Source organism: Dreissena polymorpha, chromosome 8 (genome assembly GCF_020536995.1).
Source record: "Dreissena polymorpha isolate Duluth1 chromosome 8, UMN_Dpol_1.0, whole genome shotgun sequence".
NCBI classification, from domain to species: domain Eukaryota; kingdom Metazoa; phylum Mollusca; class Bivalvia; order Myida; family Dreissenidae; genus Dreissena; species Dreissena polymorpha.
This window is the reverse complement of record NC_068362.1, coordinates 56496682-56511365: the sequence shown is the minus strand read 5'-3', so window position 1 is coordinate 56511365 and position 14684 is coordinate 56496682. Positions and strand designations below refer to the sequence as shown.

General features: G+C 35.0%; 1 protein-coding gene across 3 annotated transcripts; it reads left to right on the top strand.

Moving 5' to 3' along the window:
* The first annotated feature begins 4503 nt into the window (after positions 1-4503).
* On the top strand, positions 4504-10099 carry LOC127841579 (uncharacterized). Of its 3 annotated transcripts, XM_052370503.1 has the most exons (4): positions 4504-4712; positions 6868-7470; positions 7730-7888; positions 9363-10099. In XM_052370503.1, exons 2-4 carry the CDS (start codon positions 7099-7101, stop codon positions 9402-9404), a joined length of 573 nt encoding a protein of 190 aa, XP_052226463.1. In that variant the 5' UTR covers positions 4504-4712; positions 6868-7098; the 3' UTR covers positions 9405-10099. The 3 variants fall into 3 exon arrangements, 1 of the variants encoding a protein (XP_052226463.1); XR_008031119.1 differs by lacking the exons at positions 4504-4712; positions 9363-10099 and adding an exon at positions 5293-5417 and having other exon boundaries at positions 6868-8613; XR_008031118.1 differs by lacking the exons at positions 4504-4712; positions 9363-10099 and adding an exon at positions 5593-5882 and having other exon boundaries at positions 6868-8613.
* The last annotated feature ends 4585 nt before the right edge of the window (positions 10100-14684 follow it).

Here is a 14684-nt window from a genome sequence, read left to right as displayed (position 1 = left end):
TTTCTTATTAACTTATAAATTCAAAAGCAGTAAGTAGTGCGAAGTAGGACGGAGTTAAAGCAATATGTGTACTCTTCAACTGGAGGTGAAAATGTACTGCAGACTTGTTCGTAAACAAACGTTTATAAGAAATCGTATGGCTCGAATTCTTGATGGCTCGAACTATTGTTGCCGGTCCCGACGAGTTCGAGCCATTGGGTTTCGACTGTATCTATAATAAACGTGTAGACGCTATTGGTCAGTGTATACAAGGAATAACAAGACACCGAAAACATCATAGATCATGTGATGATTTCGTTTCTGACCCTCAAAACAATGTTTTATGCGCATTATTTGGTTGATATGATAATCTTACAAATAATACTAATAACAAAACGTTTGTATGTTTTAACAAACAGCGCTACCGTGCGGTTTAACAAAGATATCAATATTAACTGATGAATGCTCGCCAATGCAATAGAAAGCGTTAAATAAGTACGATGAAAAATGTAGCCTACGCAACCAAGGCACGAGAAAGCCATTGAATTCAATCCTCCTGTAAAGTATGTTCACCAAGGTTTAAATTGTGCTCTGTAAGGTAAAATATCTTTTCGACAGGTTGTTGCTGAGAAACAGTTCTAATAAGAGTTTTTTGCAATCTGCATCTATGAATTAACTCTCTCTCTCTCTCTCTCTCTCTCTCTCTCTATCTCTCGCTCTCTGCTCTCTCTCTCGCTCTCTATCTCTCTATCTCTCTCTCTCGCTCTGCTCTCTCTCTCTCTCTCTCTCTCTCTCTACTCTCTCCCCTCTCTCCCTCTCTCCCTCTCTCTCTCTCTCTCACTCTCTCTCTCTCTCTCTCTCTCTCTCGAAATAAAGCTCGTTTGTTTCATGTTTTATGTAACGCATATTTATAAAGACTTGTTCAGATAATCTTGACATTGTTTATACGACAATATTTTTTATTTAAAAACTTCTAAACATTTTTAACGTCAAAAATGTCTGTGACACAGGCCGTTAACCAGCTTCCTCCAGGCGTATCGGTTCTGGGCGAGTCTCTCTAGCTGCCCCCATGTTTGGCCCATCTGCTTAGCATCTGCATCCAGGTCACGGCGCCAGGTGTTTCTATGGCGCCCTCTCTTTCTTTCCCTTGGGGTCCAATGTGAGAAGTTGCCTTGTCATATTGGATGCAGGCTTGAGACGGATGTGGCATGCCCACCGCAAACGTCTCTGGAGGATGTCTTCGTCAACTGACTGCAGCTTTGTTCTTCTACATACTTCTTCGTTGGAAATTATATTAACATTTAGTTCATATAAAACAATCGCGTGCATAGATATAGCGTTATTCGAATGTGTCTACAATGTTCGGCTATTTTGCAATAAGCTTGTCTTATATTTGATGTGTTTACATTACTTATAAAAATAGTTAATAAAGATAGAGGCCACAGTTAATCGCTCATAGGATGATTTCTGTCTGTCTGCTCATGCAGTCTTAATGGCATAGCTTTTTATTTGTCAATAGCGAAACTACGTGATTTTTTGGCACGAACATTTACGAAAAAATATTGTACAAAGATGTTTCCGAAACTGAAACGAGAGTCAGGGACCAACACGGAAGTATTATTCGCTTTGTATTGTAAATAGTCATTGTTCTGTAGGAGTGGTTCGAAGACAACTCGCCGACTGTCAATCAGATTCTTATCAAAATATCGATAGACCAATCAGCGATTGATAAATCGGGCGCACCGGTTTCTAACGACATATCCGCCATTTTCTAGACAAGCCGCCCCTAGTTCTCACTTTTTAAACGAGTTTCGTACATTTTATTCGAAAATTAAACGGACATGAAATATGGTGAAACGGTGTAAATAGGGCTTATGTAACTCGCATGGATAGATATGTTAGAGGAATTCATACACTTTCCAAAGCAGAAATGTGGCCTTGACATGTGCAAGTGGAAGCTTCAATGTATAGAATTACCGAAATCCCCCGAATAGAACATTAATATATTTCAACAACTGAAAAAGTCAGCAATAATAATTATGCATTATTGCACGTGTATGTGTAAAGTAGTAAATAATATCGGTACACACGTTGCGTAACTTAAATAAATCAACTTAATAAATCGATTTTAGTGTCAGAAACATGTGAAAACAATTTTATGTTACTATTTTAATAAAAATATATCGATAAATGCCATCGTTTAATAGTTATTTATAAGTGCTATCACCAATACACACGGTAACTTTGGTGAAGTCGGTACCTGCGCGAACGTCTGATACTGGGAGCTTTATTTAGAAGTCTGACCGAAATGCCCTTCATAGAACGCTAATTGATATCAGAAAATGACCACACTGATTTTGATTTATTACACTTTCAATAAAAACTGGTGGATAAATGTCCCATAAGCAATGTTTAATATTGTTAATATTACTATATGCGTAATAACATGGGGGATTTCGGTATCTGCTCGGCGTCAGAAAGTGTTCAAAACTTAACCAAAATCCCAGTTATAAAGCGTTATTTCGTGTGAAATACATGTGGGAAAATGTTTCGTTAACATTTTCGTGAATAACAGGGGTAGAAGTGTAGTCATAATTTATTACTAGTACCACCATTACACGTAGGAACAGGTTAGATTTTGGTAAGCGCGCAAGCGTTTGAAAGCGTGTTTAACGTACCGAAAACCCGTAATATATAGCTAATTTTCTTTATAAACAAATATTTTTTGCATGTGCATACTTAATAAATGACACAAACCCCTTTTACTATTGTTAAAGGGGGTGAAAAAGGTCCATAAAAATCATCCGGCATATCGCGTAATCTACAGTTAGCTACAGTACTACGAGCTTTTTATAAATGCATACATTTTTACATACAAGTTTTGTTTGGATGAATTAACATGTTATTAAAGGAGCACCATGTTGCTATACTGCCTAAATCGTTTTGCAAATTTAATTGTATGTTTTGAATTAAATTAAATTTACAAAACGATTAGGACAATGAGTCGTCTTCTGTTGGTAAATATGTTAGGGCGCTTACTATTTATTAGAAATTCCTGTAATTATGTGGGACCAACATTCATCAAGTGTATGTATTTAACACGTGGAACTTTTTCGGTTCAAAGGAATGCTGTAAAATACTTTATTGAATAAAATAGTGTCTAGTTTGCTATATTAAAAGCTGCAGTGTTCACCGCCTTTGTTCACCTATGGCAAAAGTCCATTGCTTTTCATGGAGTTGTTCACACATTTTCGTAGTTTTGAAACAAATGTACTGAACAAAAAAAATAATATTGCGTTTCATAGGATTGGAACCTAAGACCCATACACGCAAAATTTGACGCAATTTATGATACTTTTGATATGATGCTAAATTTGCTTACCATAGAATACATGTAAACAAGTACATTAACAAAAAAACGTCATTTTGAATAAAAAATAATCAATTTAAAACGAAAAATCAACTTCGCTGGAAAGAAAAATCACTATCAAATATATATAGTGAATTTTTATTCAGAAAAGTTCGTTTTTTCTTAATGATTATTTTTCATTCAAAAAGATGTTTTTACTAATTAATATCGTAGCAACACGTGAACCACCTGTGCTTGTGATGGAAGAGATTGTATGTGAGAGCGAGTAACGACAACTCTGCGTGGAGATGTTTTTCTTTTGATACACAGGAAAGCCCCCACCTCCGTTATTCGTATAACGGAATACCGTTAATGCCATCGTGGTTACATATTTAAATCCAGATGGTGACAATACGATAATGCGATAGTACGATGGCGACAATGGGATAGTACGATGGCGACAGTGCGATAGTACGATGCCGACAATGCGATAGTACGATGCCGACAATGCGTCAACGCTATAGTACGATGACGACATCTCGACATTGCGACAATTATATGGCGACAGTGCGATAGTCATATCGTACTGTCGCCATCGTATCATCGCATTGTCGCCATCGTACTATCGCGTTATCGTACTATCGTCATCGTATTATCGCATTGCCGCCATCGTACTATCGCATTGTCGCCATCGTATTGGCGCATCTCGTCATCGTATTATCATACTATCGCATTGTCGCATTGTCGCCATCGTACTATCGCACTTCGTCATCGTATTGTCGCACTGTCGTCATCGTATTATTGCATCGTCGCCATCGTACTATCGCGTTATCGTACTGTCGTCATCGTATTATCGCATTGTCGCCATCGTACTATCGCACTGTCGCCATCGTATTGTCGCACTGTCGTCATCGTACTTTCGCATTGTCGCCATCGTACTATCGCACTATCGAATTGTCGTCTTCAGGATTTTAATGTGTTACCACGATGGACTTACGGTATTCCGTAGTTATAAACCAATGTGAACACAGTTTCGTTTAAAGCTACACTCAACAAAAGTTATAACCGACCACTTGATATTTTGGGATATTTAAACTCTGCGTAATGTGCTAAGCAAAAACAAATTATACCAAATACTTAAACATTTTATTATCACCATTTGAACAATTAATACATTGGTGCTAATAAAATGTTGAAGCATTTGGTATAATTTGTTTTTGCTAAGCACATACGCAGAGTTTTAATATCCCAAAATAGCAAGTGCTCGGTTATAACTTTTGTTGAGCATATTTCCGCGTCAAAAATTGTGTACCGAAAGTGAAAACACTATGTTGAAGAAAAGCTGGTTATCGCAACATAATGGATTTCCATGGATGTTTTTCTAGTAAGTGTTAACTTATGTTTCATTTTTATTGTATAAGATGTGCAATTACAATGTGAACGACTGTCAAAACGAATTATGCATATTTGCAATGTAATTTTGTGGTAGCCTGAACGATTGTAGTAAATGCTTTTGCAAGTTTGCTGTTTGATGACCGCTTAAGCAAACAGGCATCTTTTTTTCCTTTAGAACAGTCTTCCGCGTTGTTCATTACCAAGGATTTGAAAATAGGTTGACATTGAAGGAGCAGTGCGCTTCGGAAATTGTCTGGTTGCCGAGAATAGCATGGCAAGTCTAAGTCGCATACCTCGTCACATATACATGTATAAGTAACTTCTTTATGTTTTGTTAATGTGTACAACAAATGGAACATTGTGAGGGTTCGTTAAGGGGGATAGCAGCTAGGATAGAGGATAGCAGCTAATGCCGAGGTTCTGTGACTTGATACAGATAGCACGCTATGTTTACATCATACATTGATACTCCTTATAAGGAAAAATAAACCTTAAAAAAACTTATCAGGTAAATCTTAATTTATAAAAATATCACTGTATGTAGTCATACTTTGCGATGTAAACACGTTCACACATACCGTTTAAGGTACAGCAAAATCAGTAGTGATTTGTCACGATATTTTGACCCCGCTATTTAAGGCTCGGATTTTTATGGCTTATCTAAATGGGTCACATGAGGTTACACGCTAACAAGGTATGCTGGTTGCATTTATATGAAAACATTTTAAAGAACGATATTATATTTATAAAATTTATGCTGGTAAAGATCTTAATACAATTTTATAGCCACTGTTAAACATATACACATATACACAGTTGAACAAATAGAACCTCTTACTATCTGTCTTATCGTGCATCAGAGTTTATAGTGAACGGTCCGGATCAGAAATGTGTGATAAACTGAACATTACAGGGCTGTGTCACTAAATTGTGGAGAAGTCTTACCGTTTCTGTTATTGTAGTTTTTCAAAACGTTTAATCTGGTGATACATACATAAGCTGACAAACATCTGGTTACTCTAAATACAAAAAACGGGAAGCTCACACACCGAAGAGCCTTAAGTTAAGGATGTATTCATTAAACAGAAATGTAAAGTGGCTAACCGGGCTGAAAATACACGCGACTCCTTTTCGAAAATAACGAAAGCGACGCCATTTTGTAAGTCAGTTCCAACTATCCTCACTTAAAGACAGCTATGCACATTCCATCCACGAAGGATGCGTAGAGTAAAAGTAAAATGTTTGCAAGGTTGTTAAAAATGTTAATTCCTCAAAATAGACACGCATAAAAACGATGCAAAAAATTTTTTTTAATGAATTATATTTATATACTACTATCGTTTTATTGATGAAGTAGGTAAAACAATTATAAACCATACACGTCTTGAGTGGGATTTTAAAATAACGCCTACACACATTTCTTACCACACTTAAGTTGCTTTTTCAAAATTAAGTTCAGAGATACAAATAACTTTGTTAAAAGGCGCTACTAGTCTCCGTGGCGTCACTTTATACAATTTTCACTAAGAGCTGATACAAAGAGTCCAATTTATTATGAAGCTCGTTGCTAAAAATATACCGTGTTAAAAGTCTCCATTTAATATCTCCCTTTAATTGTTGTATTTTTTTCATCTTAAATTCGTGCGGAAATTCTTGACAAAAAGTTTGAACTAATCATACTTATGGTCAATATCCATATTCCAAACAATATCCTAGTTTATTCGCTCTATGTATGTGTGCGTACGTGCGCGCGTGTGTGTGCGCGTGTATGTGTGTGTGGGGGGGGGGGACATTTTGGAGACACAACATTTAATTTCAAATGTAATTTCGTAATTCAATAATACTCTCTTTAAAACGAAACGAAACACATATTTCGTACATCCCACGCATCTACGCTAAAAAAATATATTATATTTAATATTACCAGATTTTATTTACAAGTACATTATATATATATATATATATATATATATATATATATATATATATATGTGTGTGTGTGTGTGTGTATGTGTGTGTGTGTGTGTGTGTGTGTGTGTGTGTGTGTGTGTTTGTATTGGAATGTGTTGAAACGATGATTCATTCGTATTTCTTGTTTAAAAACCATACTTTTTATAACAAGTGTATTTTGTTTGTTATTGCAGACGCAAGCAACCCAAAATTGAAGACTTGACAATTTGGATATGGCCAATTTTCAAAACGTTTTTACTAGCACTGAATATCGAAACTGGATGATATGCCATTTTGCACAAAGCCTTGCTAAGGATGTTCTAACTGATGTCGTTGAGGCAGAAACTGAATCGTTTCGTATTCACATACTACAACATGCTCAAATCACTACGCTTTAACCACAAGGTACAGTATGTAACAAATGCATGACTCCTAATGTTATCAAATGCCCTACAAAGACAGTGTGCAAAACAAAACACAGACGCTGTACATTTAACAACAGTGTCGCTCTAAGTAACAGAAGATGTCCAACGAACCGAATATGTGATAGTTTATGCAAATCGATCATCGACAATCATCGTTTTAAAGGACCTTCCTGGAAAAATACGGACGCAACCCAATGGTGCACGATCGCATGGTCGATCACTAAATGTTACATTCCCCCAGATGGTTATGAGAATGTGAACACGGCTCGTGATACCGATTTTAACGGCATCGTGAATATCATCATCAACTGTATCAAATTCCAGAAGTACTTGAAAGAAGACCTTAGCGAATCTGCCAATATCTGCACAAAGGTTATATCTTTTTAATAAGATATTGAACTGAAAGGCGATGCTTAATGTTCTTTTCCCGTGCTTACATGAATTATGTTTTTTTGTTATTGTTCAAGGGCATTTTCCATGCTCAATAATGTGTCTCTTTCAAGTCTTGTTTAACATTAAGTATGGTGATTATCATTTTATAAAAAATACTGGTTCATAATTATATCCTTTTTCATAACATTTCATTTGCTTAAACTGAATTACAAGAAAATGAATCAATTGATCTTTTTAGGTTAGAGACAAGAACAAAACGCTAAAATATTCCCCTACTATGAGGATAGCTGATGACGAGAAGGGCAATTTTATAATCACCCTCGTGGGCATTCTTAATGATTCAGTAAACGTGAACAATCCTTCTAAATTTACAGAGACAAGCCAGAAACTACTTAAGGTAAAGACGCAAACATCAAATGGAACGTGTATATATTTTAGCGTTTTCAAATGATTTAAAGATTCCAATTGTAAACACACTTTTTGCAATAATGGTTTAGCGGCGTTTAATACGGTTATGTTAGTAAATTGGAAAATTAAGTGGTTATTTGCTGAAAATATCCAGATCTAGATGAATAAGGCGTATATTATCCACGCGTCAACTAGAACTTCTAGAGGGCCTAGCATAGCTCAAACTCCAATCTAATGTTTAATTAGTGATGGAAAAACTTAAAAGAATTACTTGTTAAATTACTTGTATCGTCGCTTAAGAACTGCCTGTGAAAAACACCTTCATAAAAAAGTCAGCATACAACCGGAATTAAAGTTATTTGCGCTTAACCATTTAAATATTATACTAACAATTACCTTGATTTGACATGTAATTCAAGCTAACCACTCCGCGCACCATTCACGTCTCCAAAATATAAAAGTTCTCAAATTAAACAAAAGTAATTGACCAAACCTCGATTTACAGCTTCTTTTAACAAATGATAAATAATACATATTCGATCACTTGTGGTTTGTCTTTGCAAAACTTAATTGTCTTTTGGCCTTCTTCTGTGCAACTTAAACATATTTAATTTAGACCACCAGGGAACAGTGAAGCTATGTTTTATCCCGAGGCGGCTTAAATAAAGTATCTTATTATTGTCAATATATATTTATAAAATATATCTTCAGTTACTTCACAATTTGTTTTGAATCTGAATGTTTTATTGTTATGTTTTTATTAGCTCACAACGTGCTCATGGTGAGCTTTTGGGATTACCTTTTGTCCGTCATGCGTCGTTCGTCGTCAACATTTTGCCTTGTGAACACTTTAGTGGCCACATTTATTATCTGATCTGCATGAAACTTGGTCAAAAGATTTGTTGTTTTTTTTATGTTTTTAGTGAAAACATGTGAACAGTCTAGAAGATTCATTTTTTTCCTTATCTTCAGGAACATTTGTTTCCTGGATACGATGGTCGAGTTCAAAAATTGCTTTGATCCATCTAGTAACATGACTTCCAGGGGGTCATTTTCCTTATATTTATATAGTAAAAAAGCTTGCGAACACTCTAAAAGTCAAATTTTTTTACCAATCATCATGAAACTTGAGCATTGGTTTTATTGATATGTCGGATCAGTTTGAAAATGGTCGTGGTCAGTGGAAAAACATGACCGCCAGAGTGCGGGGCAGTTTTCTCTATATGTATGTAAAAAGCATTTTCCTTATATATACATTTTCAAATAAATCTGATAATTAAAAACATGGCCGCCATGGTGTGTCGGGTACTTTTCTATATAGGCATATTGTGAATACTTTGGAACACCTAATTTTTAAAGTCAGTCTTGTCACACCAATAATTTGAAATATTTGCTGAAGAGTTTTTTTTTGCACATGGCAGTACGATTTATTCAACTTTTTATTGTATATGTTTATATTTAAGTTGAAAACCGATGTATTTGAGGTTTCTGCAACCAAACGTTAAAAGATGCGCTATTAAACCTAACCACTATGGTCAAGAGCTGCGGCGATCTTTAGCTTGAGGACCGCGATTGTTCTAGTTTGCAACATATGCTCAGTGTGGCAGACACGCTGCACCATCTCACTGGTGATGTTCGAACCCGCATAGAGCATGCTCTTTTGGGGCAAAAGAGTGAAACGGAGTCGTCAAACAAAACTATCGGCGCTATCGGCGAACGACTATTAACTATTGGCGATGGTATAGCAGCAACTCCGTATGCCTCGACTGTTGCAGCCACACTTACCTTTGGTTTAGCATTTGTGCCAATCACGCAAGCATCACTATATGTATGGCCTCGATTCCGTGGGCCAGTTCAAAACGAAAGGATAACAAAAAAGCAATCAATGCCAGAAGTAAATGATCTACATCATATTAAAGATTTGCAAGAACAGGCTATTACATTAAGGACAAAAATTGAACAACTGGTTGACCAAACCAGACTCTTTTAAAGCAATTTAAAAAATAATTTATTTAAAAAAAAATGTACAAGGTCTTATGACGACAAATAATGTCCATTACAGGAAACAAACTGAGAATTCGTTATAAAAATTAAAAATTTAATGTGTATATGTTCGACGCTCTTTCAAACAATTGTATATTTTACCTTACTTTTGGTACAATACATAGTGTACTTCTAAATAAATCTAGATGTAATTATTGGTGATGGTGCTGCACTTGTTTATTATATTTTAGCAACAGAGCCATGACATTCCGTTTTTGTGAAACGGATTGTGCACAAAGTCCCTGCTTTAATGTACAAATGCGAATACAGTAACTTGTTAAGTCTTTTGCATGAACGTGCAAGACTACGGCGCAAAAACCTATATGGTATTCGACGGTGAAACAATGGTAGGGACTATTGTGGGTATTATTTGTATTATAACAAGACTATAACAAATATTTTGAATGTCCAACTATTTAAATTGTCTACTTTACCTGAAGGGATTCTTTCGGATTGGAATACGCAAACGATTTTACATACTAAAAAATTACATTGCGCAGAGGTATTAACTGGTGTCGACAAAGGATCGCATCAAACAAATCCAAAAGAGGATATAACCAATGCAAGAAGGTTGCGATGCGATGCACGCAGAGTGTGATAAACGGAGTCAGACGATGGATTCTTCTTTAATGACATATTGGAATTTTCCGAATGTTCTTATTTGACTTAAATTATTAATATATTAAGTGAACTATATAAATGTTTTCTAGTGTGCTAGTTTTGAGCACAGAGGCATGATTGTGAAATTATTTTTTTTGCAAAACGCCTGTTATATATCAAATAATATACTGTGGCTGCGGAGACAACAAACATTCACAATAATTGTAATATATACGTGAATACAAATGATTAGACAGCATTGAGTAGAATGGCCTACGTTAAACAAATTGTGTAGATGGCCATATTGCGATGTTTCAAAGGAAGATATTTTTTAAAGTAATTTAGCTATATGCGTGTATATTAAACTTGTAACATCCCGTGCGTATCTAGTTTAAAACCTTGCTGGGTGTGACTATAAAAGCATGATTGAACAAATTGTGTGGAGCGACATTTTGTCAGAGCATACAATCTTGTAACCATAAAGACGTAGACAGCTTTAACCGCTGGGTGGGGGCACAATTTCAAAAACTGCGCAGATGACTATTATATTTATGTTTCGTGGACATACATGTATAACAACAGTGGTTTAAGGGATGTTATTTGACTATAAGTGCATATAAATAATTATGAATTAATAGAATGTCTTAGTTCGAAATGAGGCATGACGTTTTTAATTGTTAATACCGGATGATACCAATCGTACACGCCCTACGTCATATTATGTGTATGTTAGTGCCTTCGAAAAAGTGTGTTTCTGCGGACTGACGGACAGACGGGACCCTATACAGAAGGACATACTTTAATAGCGATTCCAGGTAACCGCCTTCCAATTGTTCAAGAAGATCGAGTTATAAAACAGGAGTGACAGATTTGCTATTTAACAATCCGTACTCCAATTGTTCGCGAAGTGGCTTAATTTAACTGCCTGTTCTTACACTATAACAATGTTCTCTATAAGAAAGAACTTTCTATAAACCGGATTTTACTACAAACCTACACTTAGTGTGTGCGAGTGTCGATTTACTAAGGCTTAAAAGAGAATGTATTAAAGCATACGTTTTTAGTATTAAGTTGTATTTTAAATTAGTATATTAGAACAATAATTACAGGTTTTATATATTAACAACTTCTTTACAATGATACGTTTAGCTTTAAATAAAGATGATTTAAACAGTGCAAACCAGATAAAAAAAATATTTTTAATAATCTTTTTTTCTGTGGGAGAATTTGTAATTATTTTTCTAGATGTCCGCTTATTTTCACAAGGTAAAAAAAAGTTCTAAACACACGGAGTAGCGTATTGACATTAAAATTCAAGTAACTGTAAATCCTGTGTTTTCATATAGATATTCATTTGGCATAAGTGTATCTAACAGATAAACGTATTGAATATCTTCTACTTGAAATACTGGTGTGACAAACACCCTGAGCATGTATTTTGCAAAATTCACACAATGGCTATCTAGGAGCGGAAAAAATAATATAAGAATAGTATATAAAAAGATATAAAATATGTATCAAAATATTTCACACAAAAAAACAATGCATAATTGATAAAGGTGTCGGAAAAAAAATATCCTTCCTTTCAACGGCTTCTATCGATACATGTTTCTTTATTTTATATGAAATACTCATTGGTTGAACGAGACCTTCAAAAAAGATATACGGCATTGATTGTGGTTGGTATAGATGAAATATAAAGAATTATATCAATCATAGGTCGCCAATCAATTACTGGTTGTTGCAACAGGTAGATGTTAGATAAACATCTATAGATACAGAACAGAAATACACACAAAAATGGAAATTAAAAAAAAATATTAGTCAGCCGGCCACACACGAACCATCAGTTAAACAATTATGCCGAAACAAACTCCCCACTCACCATTACAAACTTCTCCCCCCTTCTTCATTTCTATGATAGTGATCTCAAACGAGCAGTTAACCCACTGGGAATCACCGCTAAGTAATTTACATATCGTCTTCCCATAATTATCAGAACGATGAATTAGTAATGTCGATTGGTCTAAGCTTACAATGGAGATCATGTTTTGCTGTTGCAATGATAGCAGCCTTAGGCGCGGAACCACTTAAAAATTTAAACGACAACAGCAAATTTAAGCATTATAGTTTTATTAACTCGATGTTTTTTGTTATTCAAATCAAGTCCACTTTTATTTTATTGGTAGATACCCACCATAGAATCTGCTCGCGTATAGAAAAATGTTGTTTCTGTTTCGACCAACATTAAATATATCATACATAAATGGAATCGAATACGTTTGGTTTAACATTCATAAAAAGCATGTATTGTCAAAGATTCAGGTAGATTCGGCATGAGTGTGATCTATTTAGCAATGCTTACTTGGAATACAACTGGCATTGTGTCATGACGTAGAACCTATTTTGGAACATTTATATTTTTATAAATGTGATCTTTATAGATAATGCTATAAGGTGATGGAACTCACAGATGGTTTTACATAATAAAAGTCAAGACACGTTCCAACCATTTTCAAAGTATCTTTATTAAATAGATTTTCAATAATTAAGCAATCTAAATGGTAAATTAGTACACTGGTAGGCAAAGGTATATATGAAATATTATTTAAGAGGAGTTATTTTTATGCATTGTTTACGATTTTTGTACCAAACAAACAACATTGCAGTTTAACTAAATTACAGCAGTTAAAGTTTGGTATGTACATGTATTCTTTTTAAGAGAACGTTTGCTTAACCAAAATTTATAAAAACTGATGGATGCAGCATGCTTAGACATTCCAGATCAGGAAACACAATCAATGGAGGCCTGTAAAACGGCCTCAAGTATAACCGGCCACATATGTTGCAATCGGACATTAAAAGTGTCATTTTGTCCTTCCCGGAAATAAAACCTAATAAATAAAGCACAGGTAGCCTATGTTTTCCCTATACCGATCCGGACAAGTTCCGACATGCTTAAATGTAGGCTAATATTATTATATCTTATAACCCACAATCAGAAATCATGTCTGAATTTAAAATACTTATTACAATGTCACTTTTTTTTCTAAAGAAAATCTCCATAATTTGATTTATTGTGTAAGGAGTCTATGAAAGGCTGTTAGGTCTGCGTAAAATATATAGCTTACATATAATAACGATGAATAGCAAAATTTCTAAAAGGTCTTTGTCTAGGATGGCGTATGTCTAGGGGCGAAGATCCGAGCTGACTTGTGTTCAGGAATGAAAGTGTCCATGAGGGTTTATGTCCGAGATTGCATATCGCTGCCTTTGGAAGGCATATATCCTTTAGGATATATGTCAAGCATTCAATATATAAGCGCGACACGCGCGAATATATGTTTATCCGCGCGCCATTCTTTCGTATGATTCTTTAACATGAGCTGATATTTTTTTGTAGTTCAATGACGAATCGTGAATGTATGCCTCGTATGCCAGCAAACAGAAACCCACTTTAAGATAAATCTGTGTTATTATTATGTATAATTTTATGAAAAATCTTATAATCAACAAACATATAAGTGTTGCGTCTGTGGTGTAAAAATGTTAATAAAGAATTAAAGAAGGATGCTCATACACTAGCTAGTGAATCACACATACTAACACATACAAATGTACACAGATACGTTTATGTTGAAAGTAGACTACGTAGATTAATTAATGGATGCATAAATGAATGATAGATGAAATGAGTAAGTGAATGAATTATTTGAATAATAGTAGTTTTTTGTGCAATCCTCCTCCCCATTCGACTTGTGCTCCCGAGGAAAGGAAGGTCTTATCTGCGTCTTTCGGCCATGTCAGAATTGATGTGATTCGTACTTTATGATACGCTGTTTTGCAATAGGTTGCAATAGTTTGTGTTATCTATGACAATAAATAGGGGAACAAAGCCTGAATATCATGATACCATTTATTTAACCTCAATAGTTTCATTGTTGGCATGGCAATTGAGCATGCAAAGTGGCACTTGGTAAGTATAGGTGTCGTTCTATGCTTTCACATATCTGTCAGCGAATAAATAACAAAACTCTTGTTTAAAAACGGACTTGTACTTGTACATGTGTTTCCAGAAGTACTAATCTGAGTCACATAAACACATATCTAGGCATCGTTACTATTGTAAGACTGCATTATGT

Coding starts and splice junctions, on each gene's coding strand:
- LOC127841579 (XM_052370503.1), top strand. CDS start 7,099: ATGACTCCTAATGTTATCAAATGCCCTACAAAGACAGTGTGCAAAACA. Junction 7,471..7,729: donor CTGCCAATATCTGCACAAAG/GTTATATCTTTT, acceptor TGATCTTTTTAG/GTTAGAGACAAGAACAAAAC. Junction 7,889..9,362: donor CAAGCCAGAAACTACTTAAG/GTAAAGACGCAA, acceptor TTTATATTTAAG/TTGAAAACCGATGTATTTGA.